This window comes from Podarcis bocagei (assembly GCF_964188305.1).
Source record: "Podarcis bocagei genome assembly, chromosome: 9".
Classification (NCBI taxonomy): domain Eukaryota; kingdom Metazoa; phylum Chordata; class Lepidosauria; order Squamata; family Lacertidae; genus Podarcis; species Podarcis bocagei.
The window spans coordinates 36,779,450-36,802,749 of NC_138134.1; the positions used below are offsets into that span (position 1 = coordinate 36,779,450).

General features: G+C 41.2%; 1 protein-coding gene across 4 annotated transcripts in view; it reads left to right on the plus strand.

Annotated features, from left to right (window-relative positions):
* Nucleotides 1–23,300, plus strand: part of FSTL5 (follistatin like 5) — a 355,157-nt gene that overhangs the window by 196,239 nt on the left and 135,618 nt on the right. For 2 of the 4 annotated variants that reach the window (XM_081208810.1, XM_081208812.1), the window contains exons 5-7: nucleotides 4,282–4,478; nucleotides 5,267–5,287; nucleotides 12,200–12,320. In XM_081208810.1, coding sequence (XP_081064936.1) covers nucleotides 4,282–4,478; nucleotides 5,267–5,287; nucleotides 12,200–12,320 — 339 coding nt within the window. The remainder of the gene's footprint in view (nucleotides 1–4,281; nucleotides 4,479–5,266; nucleotides 5,288–12,199; nucleotides 12,321–23,300) is intronic. The other 2 variants (XM_081208811.1, XM_081208813.1) reach the window with 1 other exon arrangement.

Below are 23,300 nucleotides of genomic sequence, written 5' to 3' on the forward strand. Positions count from 1 at the left end.
GTAATAGTAGTAGAGGACACTTCAGCCTTCTCTAATTAAAGTTTCCTATGGATTTTCCTCACTCCTGACAAGCGAGAAAGCCTAGCAAATCATTGAGATTGTAGGTCTTGTGCGATTGGGAGAAGCAGGGGAGAGAAGATTCCAAACCAATAATTATGATGATGATGATGACGATGATTACTATTTATACCCCACCCATCTGGGTGGGTTTCCCCAGCTACTCTGGGCAGAATATTAAAATACAATAGTCTATTAAACATTAAAAGCTTTCCTAAACAGGGCTGCCTTCAGATGTCTTCTAAAAGTCTTTGACATCTGGTGGGAGGGTGTTCCACAGGGCGGGTGCCACTACCGAGAAGGCCCTCTGCCTGGTTACCTGTAACTTGGCTTCTCGCAGTGAGGGAACCGCCAGAAGGCCCTCGGTGCTGGACCTCAGTGTCCGGGTAGAACGATGGAGGTGGAGACGCTCCTTCAGGTATACTGGACCGAGGCCGTTTAGGGCTTTAAAGGTCAGCACCAACACTTTGAATTGTGCTCGGAAATGTACTGGGAGCCAGTGTAGGTCATTCACTGTTGTTATTTTTTTTATTATTATTAAAGATTTTCTGGTTTTAAAAAAAATACGAGACAGTGTAGGTTTTTCAAGACCAGTGTTATGTGGTCTCGGCAGCCGCTCGCAGTCAGCAGTCTAGCTGCCACATTCTGGATTAGTTGTAGTTTCTGGGTCACCTTCAAAGGTAGCCCCACATAGAGCGCATTGCAGTAGTCCAAGTGAGAGATAACTAGAGCATGCACCACGCTGGTGAGACAGTCTGCGGGCAGGTAGGGTCTCAGCCTGCATACCAGATGGAGCTGGTAAACAGCTGCCCTGGACACCATAGACAGCTGTGAATCCAAAATGACTCCCAGGCTCCGCAGCTGGCACAGTTACCCCATTCAGGACCAGGATGTCCTCCACCCCCTGTCCCCCCAAAACAGTACTTCTGTCTTATCAGGATTCAACTTCAATCTGTTAGTCGCCATCCATCCTCCACCATCTCCAGACACTCATACAGGACCTTCACCGCCTTCACTGGTTCTGATTTGAAAGAGAGGTAGAGCTGGGTATCAAGGCAGTTTCAGTCCCATGATGAGGCCTGAATCCCGACTAGAAGGGATCCAAATGGTCCACCTCTTCCAGGCCTGCCTGGAGGTGTTCAGCAACCACTCGCTCAATCACCTTGCCCAAGAATGGAAGATTTGAGACTGGGCGACAGTTGGCCATATTGGCCGCATCTAAATATGGTTTTTTAAGAAGCGGTTTGATAAATGCCTATTTCAGCAGGTCTGGGAAGGCTCCCTCACAGAGTGAAGCATTCACCACCCTGTGAAGCCCATCGCCCAGCCCTTCCCAGCTAGCTTTTATAAGCTAGGATGGGCAAGGATCAAGGAGACAGGTGGTTGGCTTCACTCGTCCAAGCAGCCTGTCCACATCCTCGGAAGTAACAGATTGGAATTGATCCCACACAGCTTGACTAGACAGGACTCTCGCACTCTCCCGCCCCGGCCCTGCTCCCACAGTAGAGTCTACCTCTTCCTGAATCTGAGCGACTTTATCTGCAAAAAACTTTGCAAAATCATTGCAGGAGATCATGTGGCCCGTACTGGGCCCTGATGTAACAGGTGGTTCCGCTAAATTGCGAACCACCTAAAAGAGTCTCCTGCTGCTGTTTTCTGCAGATACAATAGGCCAGGGGTCTGCAACCTTTAAGACAAAAAGAGCCACTTGGACCTGTTTCCGAAGAAAAAAAAAACCTGGGAGCCGCAAAACCATTGCGACATTTAAAACAAATATAACACTGCATATATTGTTTCTTACCTTAATGCCCGATCTGACAGTGGGCGGGAAGGTGACTAAGGCACGCACCGCCCCCATGCGACGTCACAGCCAGTACAGCGCCCACCGCAGTGGGGAGTGTTGGGGCGCACAATGCGCCTCCTCCCCTCGCTAGTATCTGCCCCAGAGCCGCGGCAAAGGTGTAAAAGAGCCACATGCGGCTCCGGAGCCACAGGTTGCAGACCCCTGCAATAGGCGGTGAAGAAAGTCTTCTTCGCCGTTGCTGCCGCCACTTGGTAGGCTCGACATTGAGCTCTAACCCGTGTCCGGTCAGCTTCAGAATGAGTTATCCGCCACCAGCGCTCTGTTGGGATTTGCAGGATACTGGATAAGTCTGCAGGCTTCAACAGGATGATGCAATACTCTGCTGGGTCAGAGTGACTCAGCAGGAGTGTGTTTAGTGTAATTGGCTATCACCTGTTTTAAAAGGAAAGCCTGTTTAACAGGTAGTGTGGTGGTTGTGCTGTAGTGTGGTGGTGCTGTGGTGGAGAGTATTCGTTTGTAAGTACTCTGTATGGACTGTTTCTTTTGTAAATGCCTGTATATAACTCACATTAAAAAGGACTGCACTGAAAAACCTGGAACTCTTAGTGCTTTGCTGAAAGCGCCGCGTGGAATACGCGACACGCTCTAGCCGTCTCAGTGATTGTTTCATTGCCCTCAGATCCATGGAAAACCACGGGGCTGTTCGGGCTCCATGCAATCGGAGAGGGTGCGATGACACTAAATATTTTACGCTAGAAATAAAAGGGCAGGTGGAACATGTAAGATAGATAATTATGATTGTTTGTTTTGGAACATCATATATTTTCTTGTGCATCCATAAGTGAAGTACAGCAACATGAAACTGCAGAAGAGTTTTCCATCAGCTACCGCTGAATAAATAAGTCACAGCCCTTTCTTATATTATTTATTTGTATTTTTATGTTAGGTACTATTAATATTATTAATTTTTATCTCTGTTTTGCATCTGTATTCCAATTTCTTCTCCAAAGAGCACAAAGCAACATACAGCGGTACTTCTGGATGTGACTGGGATCCGTTCCGGAGCCCCGTTCGCATCCAGAGCAGAACGCAACCCACGTCTGTACGTGCCGCGATTCGCCGCTTCTGTGCATGCACGTGATGTCATTTTGAGCGTCTGTGCATGAGCAAGCGGCGAAACCCAGAAGTAACCAGTTCCGTTACTTCCAGATCACCGCGGAACACAACCTGAAAATGCTCAACCTGAAGCGACTTTAACCCGAGGTATGACTCTCTCTCGCCCCATTGTATCCTCACAACAATCCTATGAAGTACGTTAAACTGAAAATGAGCAACAAGCCCATGGTCAACTAGCCCAATGAGCTTTAGAACTGAGCCTCTAAAATAGCCATAGTGGTGTTTTTTCCTGGGTTCCCCCTACCCCACAGACTGCCTGGAATGGCTCCAGAGATCATATATATATAGATGGATACTTATCATCCATTTAGTGGAATCAAGCATGCAAGGTTGTCTCTTATTTGAATTCACTAATCACTGTGAGTCATTTAATCTAAAAAATTATGCCCTCTCTATACCAGAATTAATTTGCCATACATTTCTTCTGTATGAACTTAATTGCTATTTTTAAATAAATAATGGATGTAACTGATGGCTTTTAATTATAATTTTTTTCATTCCATAAAATATAATTTATGTGAAAGAAGCTTGACATGTCAGTGGTGACAGGTTTCTGAATGCCCCCTTTACCTCTGTTTAGTGAGCCTTATTAGCTTCTGTAATTGATCCATTCTTCATACTTTAGAACTGAAATTATTTTCAAAGACATATGAAAAATGTCATCATTAGGAAGTGATTGAATTCTCTGAGTAAAACTCACATGCATAACGATTACCTGGGTAATTGTATTGACATTTTAAAGTAGAAAATTGAACTCTCATTGAGTAAGTTCAGTGGAACTTTTCACTTTTCTCTCAAACTGAATTTTAAGTTGCTTTATTTTGTTATGCACATGCTTTTCATCAACCAAGTTTGAACTGCTTAGCTCCTTGTGCAGTAATGCTGTCATATTGTTCTAGCTTCTTATTGTTGTAATTTATGCTAATTATTGATATGCTGTGGACTAATTCCCACACTAGGAAATAACTATTGTATCTAAGCATATGTTGAAGTGCTGGCTGGAAATCTCACATATGGACAAAGCCCAATTTCATTGCACACTTCTGAAAAAAATCCCAGTCATGTTCATCCATTTTTTTTCTTTTTGCTTGTATTGTTTAATATCTATATTGATCTAGGCATATTTACACATGCTTAAGGGTCAAAATTCAATTGTAGCATTTGTGCTAACAGAAACAGCCTGCCTTTCGTACGAAACAATTTTTAAAGATCTAATTCAAGTAAATATGTTATTATCTTGGCAGGGGGTAACTGTAAGTCAATCGACTACAATAAGATGAAAAACTTTCTGCTGGATCTCCAGAACAGAAGATACATGCTACAAACAAGAGAAAGAAGTGTTGAAGATAAAATGGCTTTGAAGAAATTATTGGTGGATCAGATGTTTAAATATTATGATTCGGACAACAATGGTCTTGTTGACAGCAATGAACTGACACAGGTAAATGCTTTAGTTGCATTTTTGTTGTTTCATATGATAAGTTCTCACCAGAAGATTACATAAGGCCACAAGAAGAGCCTTATTGGGTCAGGTCAAAATCTTATCTACTCCAACACTATGTTTGCACAGTCTGTACTTGTGGATCCCAACAACTGGCATTCCGATCCATATTGGCTCTGAACATTTTCTAGAAAGAGTAATCACAAGTGTTTCAGTTGTTTTTAACACTCTTAAAAAAAAATTCAAAGTGAGATCAGTTTGTTCGTCACCACATATTATTTCAGCTCCTAAAAGTCTTGCATTTATAGCTTTGTGGGAGTATAATCAGGGCTCTTGTGTCTTTGATTGCAGCAAATACTACCTATACAAATATTCTCTTAACATTAGAAATAAAAGGTCCTGTAGATACTTAATTCACTCTGTTTGCACATCACAAGGGCTGGAGGATAAATCCATCTTTATTTCTCAGACAAATGATAGCTAGTCATTTCATCCTAGGCCATCTGTGTACTCTACAAATCCAAGATATCATTTTACATGATTGACAGCCTTTGTGCAAGCAGAACTAGCCTGGAATAGTAGCCGTGGAAGTAAAGTGTAAGAAATATTTGCTGAATGCTGTAGATAAACTTGATTATAGCTGGGTCAAGGTAGTGTCCTTTAGCATCTGTTCAACCTACTTTATTATGATCACTCACATTATTGATATGCCTTAGTACTGAGATCGTATTGCTATGTAGGACTAAAATTTGAAGTCTGAAAAATGTCAACTATTTTATCTTTTACAGCTGTCCCCACTCCTGAATAAGGTAGGCACAGATTCCACAGAAAGAGACTCTATGTTCCTGCACATATGACTCAAACCAAGGGAAGGGCAAAAAGCAGTTGGACCCAGTTCTAGATAATCCAATTTAGTACTGAATGCATAGTTCCTAGTGCTGATTTGGTGTGCAGCTTGGATGGCATGGTTGAAGGAGAGGCAAATTTTAATGTTGCCCTATCTGCCTTGAGAGCATGAGATTGGTGGTGGTCTCACAACCATCTGATCTGTTGTTGAGTCAGGAAGAACATTCTCCCATTAGCCATTTGTTTCTACCAACCTTATTATTTCAATATACATGAATCAGCACTCCCAACAAATCCCAGATGCAGCACAGGGATAAGAATATTTTATGCACCACCCAGTTGATGGCTGATCAACTAGGCAGCAGAAGAAAGTGGAGTTGGTTCCAGACCCCAGATTTCTATACTGGCTTCTGCTGTTGTGCTGCTGTACCTGGTTCAAGGTGTTAATGCTAAGATGCAAAACTCTAAATGATCTTGGATCCAATATTTGAAGGAACATATTCCAAAGTACCTTTCATCCTAAACTTTCAATTAGTGGGAGAGGCCCTGTTCATGGTCCATGAGATGGATGGTAACATAGAATCACAGAATTGTAGAGCTGGAACAGACCCCAAGAGTCAGCTAGTCCTGTACCCTGCAATGATAGAAGTTATTATCTGTGGTGGCTCCCCATCTGTGGAACTCCATCCTCTCATCAGGCAGTCCCCCTGCTTCAGCCATGCACACACAAAATCAAAACTCATTTATTTGTCCAGATCTTGGTGAGATAATGAGTGTCAGGTCCCTATCAGAAGCTTTATCCGCTATTATCTTTGTGATGTGTTGTGATTGTCGTTTCTTTGCCGTTTAAAATTATTCTTAGGTTTCTTTGCTATTTTACGTTTTTAGCTGCCCTGGGCTGTCTTTTGGGAGGAAGGACAGAATGGAAAAAGAATAAAAAGATAGCTAGGTATTTCAAACACGTTAACCCTGTGATTCACAAATTACATAAACCAGAATAGAGGAATGATTAATTTTATATACAGTATCTTGACATAAATAGATTGTGGGGCACAATCTAAATCAGCAAAGTTGGTCAACAGTTCATTATGTTCCCCCAAAACTCTGGGTTATAGGTTGTGGCGAATAGGATTCATCTTGTTGCTCCCTTTCTGATCTATTGGTGTAATAAAATCCCCAAAGCATCAGGTAATGGGAGTGCTTAGTAGGCACTGTGGGCATTTTACAACCTCACAGAATCAGACCCTAAATATAATCGTCAATCAAGGGCTATCATGCCGAAAGTCCCCCTGTGAATCTGTGGTAAGGCAAATTTACTTGCATGTTTTCTATGCCATGAAAGCAATTACAATTCCTTGCATAGTTGTAAATTCAGTTTCAATTATTGCAGGTGTCAATGTGACTGCTTAATGCTGAGAGGTGGATACTTAGAGTACCAGTTGTTTTATGGGAAGACACAGTGGTAAAATGTACTTTACCAGTGATTCATGCATTTGTTTTGTTACCAAGGAAATATATTTTAATGAAAAGCAAAGCTTATTCACACATTCACAGGAATGGCATGCAGAAAGCACAGACTGATGTGTGACCCTTCTGTGCTCAGACAGGGATATATACAAATGTATGCTGGTCAGAAACAAATTGAAACATTATTTTTACAGACTTGATTATATGCTCTCCCCATGACTCATGATCTATTTGGTTCATTAGAAGACACTTACACATAATGCCTGTGGCAGCAACTCCGTTCTGAAGGTCCCTCAGGCTGGAGGTGGGGCAGCATATGTGTCAATCAAATGCCCCATGACAACAAAGTCTCTCACCCCAGTTCTTCCCCTGGAAACAGTTCCCTTATGAAGACTCCTAAGGCTAGACGGTGTGGCAAGGGGTGTAGAGAAAGTCATTGTCTGATGCCCGGCACAAAGTCTCTCTCCTACCTCACCAGGCTGTTGCAAATAATAATAATAATAATAATAATAATAATAATAATAATAATAATAATTTATTTATACTCCACCCAAGGTTTCCCAAGCCACTCTGGGCAGCTTCCAACAAGAGATTAAAAATACATTAAAACATCAGTCATGAAAAACTTCCCTAAACAGGACTGCCTTCAGATGTCTTCTAAACAGAGGGGGGAGAGAGAAAGGTGCAAAAGCTGGAGCTCTTGGATAGAAAAGCAAGCTATAAATATACAGTTTATATTTATGGTTTATGGTTTATGGTTACGGATTTAATTAATTCCAGGGGGCTGTGCGCACCCTGAAAAATCCATAACCAGAGGCGCCACTTTTGCGCATGTGCGCACGGTGAAACCCAGAAGAATATACTTCTGGGTTTGCCACATTTTTAACCTCAAAGTTACGTATCCAGAGCAGTATGTAACCAGATGGTCTGCTGTATATCACATAGAAGGTGGAGATTGCGACCAACTTGGATGGCTTCAAAAGAGCATTCAACAAATGCATGGCACTCCTGGCTATCAGTGGCTCTTAGTCACAGTAGCTATGGTCTGCCTCCATGGTTGGAGAAGCATGTTTCTAGATACTAGTTGCGCAAAACCACAGGAGGGGAGGGTGCTATTGCACAGAGGTCTTGCTTGTGGGTTTCCCACAGGTATGTGTTTGGTCCCTGTGGGAACAGGACTAGATGGGCCATTGTGGGAACAGGACTAGCAGGGCCCCGGCAACACCATTGCTATGTAACACCATTCAGAGATGATGTAAAGAAAAGCCAGCCAAGCAGCTTCATTGCTTTAACAACAGCATTTCACAGTCCGGACATTTATAACAAAATACCGAAATGAAACAAGCATGTTTCCAATCTTGATAACTAACAGGCAAAACATACTCTGAAGTATGTGCTGTTGCACAACTTTGATGTCTGAGCTACCAACTCTCATTCTAGCCTACCTCACAGGGCTGTTATGAAGATAAAAGCGGACAGCCTTGAGCTCCCGGGAAGAGAATATATAAATATAGGCTGGCAACAAATAGATGCAGTTTCACAACTCTCAGCAAACCATACATATACACATAAATCATTTTGCCAGCCTTGACTGAAAAAAGGTTAAAGTACCATCTAAAGGAATATTGACTTACTGCAGCTGTAAAATGTTTAATTATTCTATGGTTGTATTTGCTTATTTGTTTCGCATTTTTCACCTTCCGTGGTTACTGAATATTAATAAACAGCAGCCCAGTGATGATAAGCAGACCAGCAATGGCTATGTGGGAGACATGTGTGCTGTCTTTACAGAATAATACATAATTGACTGGTTTGGTATGTTCAGAAGCAACCACCTTGAAATAAATGAGGTTTCCCTCCTACTGGTAGAAAAGTGGTGCCATTGCAGTCCCTCCCTGTCTACTTTCCAAGACAGCACACTTGGGAAGTGAATGACATGGGCATGGATGCTAGAATGTAGCCCAGTGTAAGACTCGCGTCTGTTGCTGTGCCCACTTTTTGTCTCTGGCCCCACCACGGGCGTGTGACCCAGAAGGTACCTCAGGATGGAGCATGGTGCTGAGGCTGAAAAACATTCACCACCCTTGGTTTAAACCAGTGGTCCTCAAGCTTTTTCAGGCTACTTCCTGCTTGGTTCCATAAACTCACCCCCAGCGCTCCCTACCCTACAAAAATCGTTATTCAGAATAGTGGTTTGCATGACCCACTAAGGAAGATAATAACACCATAAACTTTGAAACTGTAGTGATTGATTGCACATTTATTCAAAATCCATTAGAATGTATTTAGTTGGATTAATTCAACAAAACGGATGAACTTTGATCCAGTGATACCAGGAAGGATCTTAGACACCACATTTAGTAACAACTTCACTGTTGAGTAAATTCTTAATGTGATGGATGGACTTGATGAAGTGATACCTGTTTCCCAATGTCTGGTTTAAAGTCACTTAAATCATCAGCTCCAGCTCCCCCTGCCTCTTAGCAAGCCCCCAGAGGGTGGCACCACCCCCTTTGGGAACCACTGATTTAAACCAAGCTTCCGCAACTTGCTGCTTTCCATAGGTTGTTGATTTTCAAATCTCACCAGATGCAGCATGGCCAATAGTCAGGGTGGCGGAAGTTGCTTAAAGCATATAGAGAGCACAGATTGCAGAAAGCTGATTTCAGAGAGAAGAAAAATGTCACCACAATAAAAGCCTCTATCTCAAAACTTGCGTAAAAATTGGGGTGGTTTGGGGTAAATTATCTTTATTGAATTTATATACCACTCTTCACCAAGAGACCACAGTTTACAGCATAAAACACAAAATGCATAATATAATCATAAAAGGAAACAAAAAGAACTCCTTGCCTCTCAAGATGTTTCCTCCCAATTCTGATGGTCCTAACTGGGTGGGTAAGGGGAGCTCACTGCATCCCCCCACCCGGCTTTTTGGCTTTGATAGAACCAGCAGCATTTTTAAGTGTGCTGAAACTGCTGTGGAAATTATACTCAGAAGAAAATGAGTCCTACAGTTGATTTTGCCCATCTTCACAGAGCTCATTTACATAGGCGATAGTGAATACTAAGGCAGTTTCAGACTGTGCTTTTATCAGGACACATTTGATAGGTAAGACACTTAGAATCAAAGGACATAAAAATACATTCCTGGTGGTCTTTCTGAACTCCACGAATAAACATTCATTTGCAAAACCAGAAAGAGAACAAGACCTTCTACCCTCTCATTCCATGCTGGATCATTAAACAAACACAAGTCTGTCTCTGAGTTGGGTAAATTTACCGAGGAAATTTTTATTTTTTATTTTTAAGCAGGAAAGTTGCAATGGAAACATCATTACTAACCTGAAAAAAAGGGAGGGGAGTGCAGGCTTTCTTTATCATCCAATTTTGACGGACAGCATTTTTTAAAAATAAACAGAATGAATGTAAATACATTATAATTGCTTTTTCTGCTTATAAGGAGCTGCCTTTGTTTGCAAGAGACTGACATTTGTAGCGCTGATCTGAATGTTCTCCAGCAAACATTTTTGGTGTGAAAGAAGTGGGTTGGGGGCCGGGAGGGAGGTTTTAGCAAGTGGTAAAATGCTTTAAAGGCGGTCTGTTTTGCACAACTGGTGTTTACTGGTGTTCACAGCCTATGTCAGCTGCTGCTTCAACTTTATTGTTTTAAAACTACTTTTTTAAAAGTAACACCAAAACCACCAAGCAGCTGCTCAGATCCGGGTACATGATGGTGTCACATGCATTTGTTAAGTAAGCAGGAAACGAGAACTTTCAGCTCAGATTTAGGGAGGGTTGTAACATGTGTCTTAAAACACAGGGAGGTCGTTTTCTCTTGCTGTGTTTCAAGGAGAGTGGAGTATTTTCATCCAATGTACATTTCCCAGTTCATTTCCCTGTGCCTGTAACACACACACACACACACACACACACACACACACACAGTCAAGCAAGCTGAGCCATACAAACTGTCCCAGCAGTCAATCAGCACCAAGGTCAGTGGCTAAATGCTGTGTTGGCCCTAGAGATGTTCTCAGTCTCAATGCCAGGGCCAGTGGCTCCTGGACACCAGCTAGCTACGCTGCAGTCTTCCACCCTGGTGGTTCCAAGGTGTCAGCAATGATGGCTCTCCCAGAGTGGAGCTCACCATCAAAATGGACTGAGCAGTGACAGTAATCACTTTAATTCAGTTGTTTCCTTAGTTTACGTAGTCATTTAAAGGTACCTATCACAAGGGCTGTAAGAGTAGTAGATACATGCTTTGCATTCAGAAGGCCTTGAGTTCAATATTCAGTACCTCCTGGTAGCATTGGGAAAGACCCCTGTCTTAAATCCCAGAGAGCCACTTCCACTTGGTATCAACAATATTTAGCTAGATGGAACCAACAGCCAGATTCTGATGATCCTAGAGACAAAAGAGAATTAGAGCTGGGTATCATCATTATGTCGATGAACAATTTCCATACAGTCTTAATCCTGCATTTTTGTGTAAAGTTTAATAAGCACGGGAATTAAGGCAGAACCCTGTAGAATTTCCTACAGGATATTTCCCATGGGACAGGACAGCAGTTAACCTGGTACCTTTTCGTAAGATGGGGTCAGTGTTATAATTCTCAACCCATACATGTGGTCCAGAAGGACAGCATAGTTTATAGCAAAAACTGCTGAGAAGTTGAGGACAACCAAGAGGATCATAATTCACCTACCTCTTTTCCAATATAGGTTGTCTTTCTGAGCAACAAAGGTAGTTTTAGTAACTGTGAAAGTTATGTGGCCTATAATGGTGATGATAAAGTTGCCTGATTTTTCCTGATCCTTCGTTCTCACAGTAGACCACACACCACATCTCAGGCATTTCCAGAGGGTCTACCAAACAAGAATTGGGGGAAAGGGTGACATACTGGAAAAGAAGTGGTAGGAAATCCCCCTTGGATAACTATCACTGCATTCAAGAAATATTAGGTGCCACACTCTGACATTTGCATTAGAATGCTAGTGGCAGAAAGGAAGAGCTTGCTATTCTTCTTCCATTCATGATGAGGATATATTAGACTCTCTTAGTTCTCTGAGAGCAGTATCTATAATAAAGGTGAGACTGATTATCCTGACAAAAAAATGCCTTTCAACAATCCAAAATGCATAGTTTGTATTTCATTGTTAGCTCTTATTGTATGTCCATGGAATTCCAAATCTAAACGTGCATAGTCAATGAAAATGGATTAATTTTTTTATGAATGGCACTATATAATTACAAAGCAACTTGAAATTTCTGACTTTACACAGTTCTAGTTCATTGCCCTACAGCATCCTTAAAATGATCTATTAAATGATATTAGGAATACTTAATTATTCCATTCAACTCTTAGAGCTCCAGTGTAATTTCATGGTTATAATTTTCTTGTCAGGTAATAAAACAGGATGAGCTTGGCAAGGATCTGTCTGACTGCTCTCTTTTCGATCTCTTGAAATATGATGATTATAATGGTGACAAGCACCTAGGCCTGGAAGAATTCTATAGAGCATTTCGTGAGTACAATTTCTAGTTTTATTCCCAGATTTACCTCTGTGTTCTGCTCCATATGAATGTATGATTTCAAAAAACCTTGGTGTAATATTTGAACCAGATCTTACAATTTTGCAACTTTTCTTGAACTGAGGCCCACTAGAATAGAAGCCCACCCTTATTTAAGTATTTATTAAGATAATGGGATATTTGCCAACTATCTTCTATCTCACAAATGCTAGTATCAAGCCAATAACAAATAGCATGGATCGAGAAATTTTCTGCACCTACTGACTGCTCATGCAAAGGTGATGGGTGTGGAGGAGAAGGGCTCATGTGTCCCCCCAAAAAAACCTGGCACCTTTCAGATGTTTCGGGATTGAACTTCCATCACACCTGACCATTGATCAAACTGCCTGGGACTGAGTGGGAAAACATCTGGAGAACATCTGTTTGCAGAAGGCTTATCTACTGGGTTGGCATTCAGATCTGTGCACATTTAAATCCAAATCTACAAAAACCACCCTAAAACAATATGTGAACTGAAACAGAGCCAACTTTCTAAATTCACATTTGTCCAAAATTTGCAGTGCAGTTCTCCAGCCAAGCTGTGCTTACAAACATGCTTTTGTTATTGGAACTTGTGCATAAAAATATTAGTTGAAATAACATACAGAAATGCAATATAGCAAAGGAAACTGCATGAAAAAATGTGTACGTTAGTCAAAACTGTATACATAAATATATGAGGAGAAATTCCCACAAAAATGCTGATGAATTTGCATGAATATTTTTTTAAAAAGCAAAGTGCTACAGAAACATGGGGAACCAAAGTTAAGCATGGGAAAATAAGAAACAGAGAGAACCAAAACTTACATATCCTTCTGTCTATAGTTGGAAGACAGTAGTGGATCTTGCTCTCTTACCTTTTTTGCTCTCCAATCATTCCTAATCCTGGAGAATATCTATATACCACAGACTCTTCCCCCCACCCTTCTGAATATGCTGCATAACAATCTTCTGTTCTACTTCCTTTCTGCAAATGCATAAGATCCTAGTACTTAGTGTTAATTAGTCTGTAAAAACTAGTTTTCTTTGCTTCCAATCAGTAGCACCAGATTATACCTCCTGTTTATCTATAAGAATGCATCAGGCTACTGGGTAACCTGTATAGAATTATCTTGATTTTAGCAAGCTTATGTAGTTTTGATTGTTCTTTCCCTTAGGGAGGCTTACTAGCACAGTGCTTGAGAATTTCTGTCATATGTTTATGGACCATGAAAAATAATAGCCTGAAAAATATTTGAATATAGGGGTCGGGGGGGGGTGAGTCTACAACTGAAAATACACATTTCAATACTAGTGTTTGGGATTCAGGGTCTTTAGGAGTTCAGATTCCCTTTAAGTTTCCTTTCTGAAGTCAGTTAGGCAATTAAATTCTGTTTAAATATGCAGACAGGACAGGAGTGTGAAACCGGCATGATTAATTATCACTATTGTTTCATTAGCATTTCCTAGTAGGGAAGATTTTTTTTTTCAGCAGTGTAGTTAATTAGAGCCTTGACTGTCATCTGAAGATGGTAAGTTCAGAATCAAACATGACTGAAAATTACTTTGTGAGTTTTATGATTTGGCATCTCTAAGCCAATAGGGATTTGGATTCTGCAGCTCAAAAATCAATTTTCTTTTAAATAGTTTTTAATGGGACTGTGCTGAATTTTCTTCATTTTCAGTAGAAAAACAATGCTTTCTAAAGTTTACCCATTTGACAGTGGTTCATTGTTCATAGCCCTGATCAGCTATGTGTTTAGCACATTTTGATACATATATATGTCTCATTATGTGGTAAATTAATGTAACTGAGGGCAAACTAAGCTAATTCAGAATGAGAGAAATCTTATTCAGAAAACATTGTCCTCACTTTGAGGGAACTTCATAGGAGCTCAGTGACATTCTCACATAATCATATCTTACGGACTGATTAATAACATCTCTATCACTAGGAAGAACAATATTTTTAGTACCCAACGTCCAGCTATTTGCAAAGAGGCTCAAAATAAAGTCCTGCTCCCACTATCTGATTGACAGCTGTGCATACCTTTTGCTGCTTGACTATATTTCAGGGTGGCATGCCATCTCTTTGTACGGCTGCCCGGTGAAAAGATAATGGTGGGGGAAATCATGTGAAGGATTTCTGAAAGGAGGCACATTTGCTTAAGGAGAAAATGTTAATGAAGCTTCCCCAATTTTCTCACTATTACAAACATTTATGTTCGATTAGAAGTGTTTGAAATCTACTTGGTGCTCTCATGTATAAAATTTTTATCACCACAGTGCACAACTTGATTGGACAAGCTTTAAATGAAATGGAAGTGTACTGATGAAGCAATGGATGTATTTAGCAGGGAGTAGTTGTTAAACAGGTGAATTGGCCACATTAGCAGAAAGATGTGGGAAAGCACTGGTGAGCACTTATAGGGGAAGAGTGTAGTCTGGAAATCTGACTACATGGCTGTGGGACTGGCTGGTATGGTTAGGGAGTATCCTTGGGGTCAATCAGTAAAACCTACCTGGAGCTGTTGGGCCCTAGGAGGGGGTGGAGCAGGAAGGCTTCCCTACTCTCCTGAAAGGATGGGGTGTGAGGAAGGGCAACCTCTTACTCTTGTAAGGTTTGGTTCACCTAGTTTGGTTATTAGTTAGATCGCACATCTTACGTGCCCTATGCAGATTGGTTTGGGGTTCACATGAATAAATTTGACCTACTTCACCCAATCTCTTTCTTTCCTGTGTGGTCACAATAACAAAGCACAGCAGAACTAGAGCAAAAATGAAATGGCAGCTTTCAGGGATGATCTCTTGAGAGGTGAAATTACATGTGTTAGAAGCTTATTCTGTGGGTTTACCAAGATCAGTGGTACAGGGGATACTGCTGTAGTAGCAGGCCCAGAGCCAGTGTTGAGGAGACTCTGATTTATTTTTAGAAGAAGAAGAAAGTAAGTTTCTACCCCTGTACTCATGTCATATAATGAAAGTTATGAAGCAAAATGTGCAGATACCACTGAAAGCAGTTATTTTGTGAGATATGATCCTGGCTGTGCCATGGCTTGTGTCCAAGCCCTGATCCCAACTGCCACATACTCAGCAGAAGTTTCAAAAATGGACTTCTGTCTGTGTACAGATGTATGCACAGAGAACATTGAACACAATTTGGAATTCTGCATGAACAAGTCCCATCATCACTTTTGCTGAAATCGCAGGGGGGATGGAGAGAGGGCAGGAGGCATAGTCCCACTAACTTTCCATGCAGATGTGCAACAGAAGATGATAATAAGTTCTTTCTTTCTTTCTTTCTATTATAGTATCCTTGGGGTCAATCAGTAAAACCTACCTGGAGCTGTTGGGCCCTAGGAGGGGGTGGAGCAGGAAGGCTTCCCTACTCTCCTGAAAGGATGGGGTGTGAGGAAGGGCAACCTCTTACTCTTGTAAGGTTTGGTTCACCTAGTTTGGTTATTAGTTAGATCGCACATCTTACGTGCCCTATGCAGATTGGTTTGGGGTTCACATGAATAAATTTGACCTACTTCACCCAATCTCTTTCTTTCCTGTGTGGTCACAATAACAAAGCACAGCAGAACTAGAGCAAAAATGAAATGGCAGCTTTCAGGGATGATCTCTTGAGAGGTGAAATTACATGTGTTAGAAGCTTATTCTGTGGGTTTACCAAGATCAGTGGTACAGGGGATACTGCTGTAGTAGCAGGCCCAGAGCCAGTGTTGAGGAGACTCTGATTTATTTTTAGAAGAAGAAGAAAGTAAGTTTCTACCCCTGTACTCATGTCATATAATGAAAGTTATGAAGCAAAATGTGCAGATACCACTGAAAGCAGTTATTTTGTGAGATATGATCCTGGCTGTGCCATGGCTTGTGTCCAAGCCCTGATCCCAACTGCCACATACTCAGCAGAAGTTTCAAAAATGGACTTCTGTCTGTGTACAGATGTATGCACAGAGAACATTGAACACAATTTGGAATTCTGCATGAACAAGTCCCATCATCACTTTTGCTGAAATCGCAGGGGGGATGGAGAGAGGGCAGGAGGCATAGTCCCACTAACTTTCCATGCAGATGTGCAACAGAAGATGATAATAAGTTCTTTCTTTCTTTCTTTCTATTATAGTCTTTATGTGTTGTGTGTATTTTCCTCATATTGCAATATTGCTCTGACTAGGAATGCTTCTTATAGCAACAGTAATTTTGTGTTTACTATTTGTATGATTTTTGTGTGTTGTTTTTAAAGTTGAAATAAAAAGTAATTTCACCTCCCTATTAGCATACCTTTATGAAATAAACATCAAGGGAATGATCTCAGGTAGGCTTTCACAGCAGTGCACAAAAGTCCCATGCTTGCAACAAATAAGTAAGCAGCAACAACTTATTCCTTTGATCACTTAAACAGATGGAAATGTGTAGTCCCTTCACTTTATGGAAGCGACAGAGAACAGAAAGTCAATAAGAACAGAATTGATTGAATACCGTGAATACAAATAACAAGGCTTTATTATAAATAATGGAAGTAACATTCCACACACATCTTCGTAAAGTGGAGAAGAATCACCAACATGACTTGAACTGTGAGTCGTCCATCAGATATAACACAGAAGTGTTTTTGAGGCACCCTATGAAATACAATCATATTTATTCTGAACAAACAGCCAGTAGTCATTCGGTTTTTAAATGCTGCAGAATATTCAAGGAACAAGTCTTGTAATTCACTGCACACAAATACGCATAAAGTCATAGTATTTTTATTTCGTAAGCTGCTTTGGAAACAAGATGATGAAAAGCAGGGTATACTTTTTAAAACAAACAAGCAAACATAATACATAAATAATAGAGCATCCTTATTCACTGGTATGAGTGTCAGTGCTGGAAGCGCTGCCCTAATGCATGGTTTTCCCTGTATTTAATCTCCATCACTGGCTAATTAACTTCATCCTGAGTATTTTTAGGTGGCATGGACAGAATGTGAGAGTGAACTCTGAGGCCACATATCAGAAATGCCTGTCTGGTTCAATGAGTAAATTAGTAAAACAAACTAGATGGTTGTAGTCATCAGCAGAGCATGGGGCGGTGTTACCAGGGTGCTACTGTGATTTCCAGGAGAGAGACAGCAGTGGGGCAAGGTTAGGCGAGCTCTATACTAGTGGGTGTCATGAGCCCACAATCCAGACTGCCAGAGTGGGTTGCAATAATAAAATATGCAATTATAAGACAAATAAATCAATTTCAGCCATAAAACAAGTGTAAAAACAATTAAAAACAGTTCCACAATGAAACAATTAAAAACACTTCTGACAGTGGTACCTTGGTTCTCAAATGCCTTGGTACTCAAACAACTTGGACCCAAACACTGCAAACCCGGAAGTAAGTGTTCCGGTTTGTGAACTTTTTTTGGAAGCCGAACGTGCTTTATTTTAAGTGTTACACTTCCGATTTGAGTGCCACACTTCCGTTTTGAGTGTCTCCGAGTCCTGTCTTTGCTATTTATTTTGCTTTATTTTGCGGCTTTTTTGTTTTGTTTTTGTGACTGTGTGAAACCCAGTTCAGCTACTGCTTGATTGATTGTGTGACTGCAGTACATGGTTTATTGCTTTCATTTTATGGATCAATGGTCTCTTTAGATTGTAAAATTCATGTTAAATTGCTGTTTTAGGGGTTGTTTTTAAAAGTCTGGAATGGATTAACACTTTGGTTTTGGAACAGACTTCTGGAATGGATTAAGTTTGAGAACCAAGGTACCACAGTATACGGAAAAAATACAACTGTTTAAAAACAATTCTGCCTATAAAAACAGTTAAATATAGTTCTAATACGGTTGCAGACTGAATGAACATGACAGGGTGGCCCGTCCCATTTTGCTACCTGAGGCAAAATGGGTATGTGTCACCTCCTACCCCATACTTCTTGTTGTCTCCTGCCTACCCTCCACTTCTGCCACCACCGGAACACTCCCTCTCACTTAACTCAGTAAGGAAGGGTGTTCTGCAAGGCCTTGGAATTTATCTTTTCTGCCCCAATAGCAGGGAAAATGAGTGGTACCACCAGATGCTGGAACATCTCCCTCTTGATAAAATTTGATTGGGGGGGCATTCCGGCAGCGGTGGGGTGAGTGGGGCACAGCCTCTTGCACACCCACTGCCTGAGACGGCTGCTTCTCTCCACCTAATGGGTGAACCTTCTCTGGAACATGCGAGAGGAGAGCGGGGCTGTGCAGACATGCCCCATCCTCAGCATTGCACATGCTGGCTTGTGCCAGCTCTGATGGATGTGCATACAGCACAAATATCTGCAGGAAGGAAGCCTTGGACTATACAGCCGAAAACCTGAATGCTACTTCTGTGCTGTGCAGAAGGTTGGCACAAGCCAGGGAGCAAGTGGAAGATTCAGAACAGTCCTACCCACATGTTGATTCAATCCATGAGCAGTAGCTATGACTAAGGTTAGCAATACTGAAAAAGAAAGAAAACTGCATAATCTAATTAGACTTTTATTATATTAGATATAATGCCAATTCTTATGACTAGCATGAACAGTTCATTTTTTATGAATGTGTAATTATGACTTAAATTAATACTCACAACACTGTTAGATGTTGCTAGTGATCTGTGCAGTCTCACGTGTAACAGAAATATATACCGTATTTTTCGCCCCATAGGGTGCACCGGCCCATAGGGCGCACCTAGTTTTTTTTTTTTTGGGGGGGGGGGGAATCAAGGAAAAAAATTTAATTCCCCCCCACAGCCATCCCCAAGCTAGAAGAGGGAGACGGAGCACTCTGTTTCCCTCTTCTGCCTTCAGGGACAGCCTCCCTAGCCTCCGTGGGGCAGCGGCTTGCCCCGTTGTCCCCCGAGCTTGTGGGGCTGGCGGTGGAGAGAAGCAAGCTTGCTTCTCCCCACCACCAGCCTCCAAACCAGGTCGGGGAATAGCGGGATGGTGGCGCTCTGCCTCCCCGCTGTCCCCCAAGCTTGTGGGGCTGCCAGATATCTGCCCGAAGCCCTGGGTGTGCTCCGGAGCATGCCCGGTGCTTTGGGCTGCAGGCTGCTGCCTGCAAGCCTTGCGAGCCCGGCGGGAACTCCTGCTGGGCTCACAAGGCTTGCGGATAGCTTCCTGAAGCCTGGAGAGCGAGAGGGGTTGGTGCACATCGACCCCTCTTACTCTCCAGGCTTCAGCGAATGCCTGCATTCGCCCCATAGAACGCACACACATTTCCCCTTCATTTTTGGAGGGGAAAAAGTGCGTCCTATAGAGCGAAAAATACGGTATACACACACACACACACGTGTGTGTGTGTTTGTGTTTGTGTGTGTGTGTGTGTGTGTGTGTGTGTGTGTGTGTGTGTCCAGTAGCACCTTAGAGACCAACTGAGTTTGTTCTGGGTATGAGCTTTTGTGTGTATGCACACTTCTTCAGATTTATTTTTTACTGGAAAGTGTTTGTTGACTCTGGCAAGAAAAGGTACAGTTTCACCTCTATATCCATGCAGTGTGTGTGGTCTAGTTTAAAAATAATGTTCAAGTTGCTTTTTTCTTCTTCTTTATTTTAATTGGATGATGGTCTTTGAGACGGATTCAGCAAGATCCTATCTCTGTTATAGAATTGCTTAGTACAACTGCTTTGTCATAGACAGGAACAACTAAGCTTTAGTATATTTTCACAGTTGTATTGGTTAAGCCATAAGTATCAAAATAAGGGATCTTTGAAGATAGTCTTTTTTAAAAAATAAAAAAACCCGCCCTACCTAATAATAATGTTTTTGACATATTTGGAATGCATCAAAGGAAACGAATCAGTTAAATATTCTTAAATTAGCCTATATTTTGAACAATGAAATCGATTTCAGTGAATGTCCTTTATGTGAAAATATAATGTAAATAATACCGTGCACTGATAGCCATACATAAATGCCTTCCCTGGAGGAATTCTGGTTCATTTTGTTCCGTAGTTGAAAGAATACTATTATGATGGGGGGGGGGGGTTGTAAAGTACAATTTTAGATGATTCCACCATAAAGTTCATTTCCAAAAGTAATAAGCACATTTAAGTATTACTATAGTATTTCTTTGTAACTCTTGACCTGTCTTTTTTATTCTGTCTTTCATGTTGAGCTCTTATAATGTACTTTCTATTGTGTATCATTTTTCCTTGTTCACTTTCCATCTACTTCAAAGACCTCAAAAGATACTATTGGTGACCAGGTGAAATAAAAATGTAATGTAGGCATTTAGAGAGATCTTCAGAGAAATAATGTCGATGAAATGGTATACCCATAATAGTGCTCAAGAGTTAGAAGCAGGTACCATTAAAAGAGAAGAAAAAACATCAAGTTTTAATAAACTTTTGTCATTATTTTTTTTTCTTCCATGGAAGTTAAAGTAGTATATATATACTATGGGTCCTCTTCCTTTCAAATGCTCAGTCAAACATGCTAAGCTTCAGTCAAGTAGCTGCATTGTGTGTGGGTTGTGGACCAGGTGTGGGGTACCTTTCGCTCTCCAAATGTTTCTGAACTACAACTCCCACTAATCATGGCCATTGACCGTGCTTGCTGGGGCTGATGGAAGTTGTAGTTCAGCAGCATCTGGAGGCCCAAAGGTTCCCTACACCTTTTTAAAAACAATGTTGTGGGATCACAGAAAAGTAAGTCATCAAAAAGTGTAGGAATGCCATTGACAGTTATTGAGAAATGCGTGCATTTTGTATACTCAAAAGAGTACAACTGGTATACAGTAGTAAATACGTACTATGCAAGCTGTGCAACAATTAATATTCCTACTGGGTTCAACCTTCACTTGGGCCATTCATTCATTAGAAGCCAGGCCATTTTCTGTCTGCTTCACTCCATTTGAAATAGTATTAATACTGGAGAGTCTTCTGTGCATGGTTCTTGCAAGGATTACTGAGGTATTTGAAGTCCTTTGAACACCTGAAGAGGATGATGTTCAAAACTCCCATAGTCTCACATAGTAGACATGCCCTAGCATCTTTTTTTCTACAAAGAAGCAATAACAAACTTTAGATAAAGAGGGAATTATTTGTCTTCCAGATCATTCAGGAGTTTCACTTAACCAGTATAAAGCAATGCTAGTTGCTCACAGCTTTATTTGTGTTCATCACTTCAATATACACACACAAGATGCCTGACTAAAAAGCTCCCATTGTGACAACTGATTACTTCTGAGTCACTGATAGATTTTGGAAAGTCTACACTCAAAATGAAAAATCTTTTTCTTTTTCTTTTTGCAATCCTACTTGTGGAAGTAGAATGCATCTTTCATTGACTATGTCTTGAGAACTGTTATGAAGATTACAAATGGAGCTTTGTAAATCAGATTCCTTCACTATGTGTTAATACTGAAACACTTGAGATACGAGCTTTTTAAGAACAACAACAACAACAACAAACCTCAGGCCTTTTGCCAACCACATGCTGCTTTATTTCAGATGCAGATAGGTAGCCGTGTTGGTCTGCCATAGTCAAAATAAAAAAAATTCCTTCCAGTAGCACCTTTAAGACCAACTAAGTTAGTTCTTGGTATGAGCTTTCGTGTGCATGCACACTTCTTCAGATACACTGAAACAGAAGTTGCCAGATCCTTCTATATAGTGAGAAGGTGGGGAGGGGTATTACTCAGAAGGGTGGTGGGAATGGGAGATTGGCAGATAGCTGAGATGAGCCTGTTGACGACTCTTAACAACTGTAATAGGTCTTACAGGAAAAGGCAAGGGGTGAGAAGGTGCCAGTCTCCCATTCTGGCAACTTCTGTTTCAGTGTATCTGAAGAAGTGTGCATGCACACGAAAGCTCATACCAAGAACTAACTTAGTTGGTCTTAAAGGTGCTACTGGAAGGAATTTTTTTATTATTTCAGATGGTTATTGTGTATTTTGAAATGCACAGTATATTTGCTGTGACTGTGTGGTACAATGTGGAGACCTTTAAATGGAAATTATTCCATATATTTGTAGGTAAACTGAATGAATAAGAAAAAGAGTGAAAATACCATACATATATAAACCTTCAGTATTTTACAGGTTTCAGGTTTCAGGGAAACCAGTAAACCTAGTGATTAAAACATAGGCTCTTTTCAGGCATTCACCCCAATGTGATTAAAATGATGTAATAAGGAAGTGAATTGGCAGCACACTTGCAATACTGTTCTAAAGGAAACTGAGATCACTTGCTTTATTTATTTATTTGTTTATTTTATATCCCACCTTTTTTCCAACGCATTAAAACAGATACAACTAAAAACACACTAATCACTATAAAAATGTCTGGTTTTTGTGTTTTTTTTGGGGGGGGAAGAAAGTAAAATAAAATGTAAAAGTTGACAAGTTAAAGGAACACTGAATTCTAATACTTAAAATGATTTTAAAACCACAACAGAAAATAAAATGTGCAACATACACCCTCAAAAGACCTTGTGGTGCTGTGGGTTAAACCACAGAGCCTAGGACTTGGCGATCAGAAGGTCGGCGGTTCGAATCCCCGTGACGGGGTGAGCTCCTGTTGCTTGGTCCCTGCTCCTGCAAACCTAGCAGTTCGAAAGCATGTCAAAGTGCAAGTAGATAAATAGGTACTGCTCTGGCGGGAAGGTAAACGGCGGTTCCGTGCGCTGCTCTGGTTTGCCTTAGTCCTGCTGGCCACATGACCCGGAAGCTGTACGCCGGCTCCCTCGGCCAATAAAGCGAGATGAGCGCCGCAACCCGAGTCGGCCATGACTGGACCTCATGGTCAGGGGTCCCTTTACCTTTACCTTTAATAGTCAAAGGCCTATCTTTGCCTGCCAGTGAAAGGAAAGCATTGGGAAGGGGCTGTATAGACTCCAGTGGAAGGGAGTTCCACAGCCTGGAAGGAGCCACTATGAGGCTCCTCACAAATTGTGCAGGTGAAGGTGATGGATCGAGAAGAAGGCCGCCTCAGAAGATAGCAAAGCCCAGGCA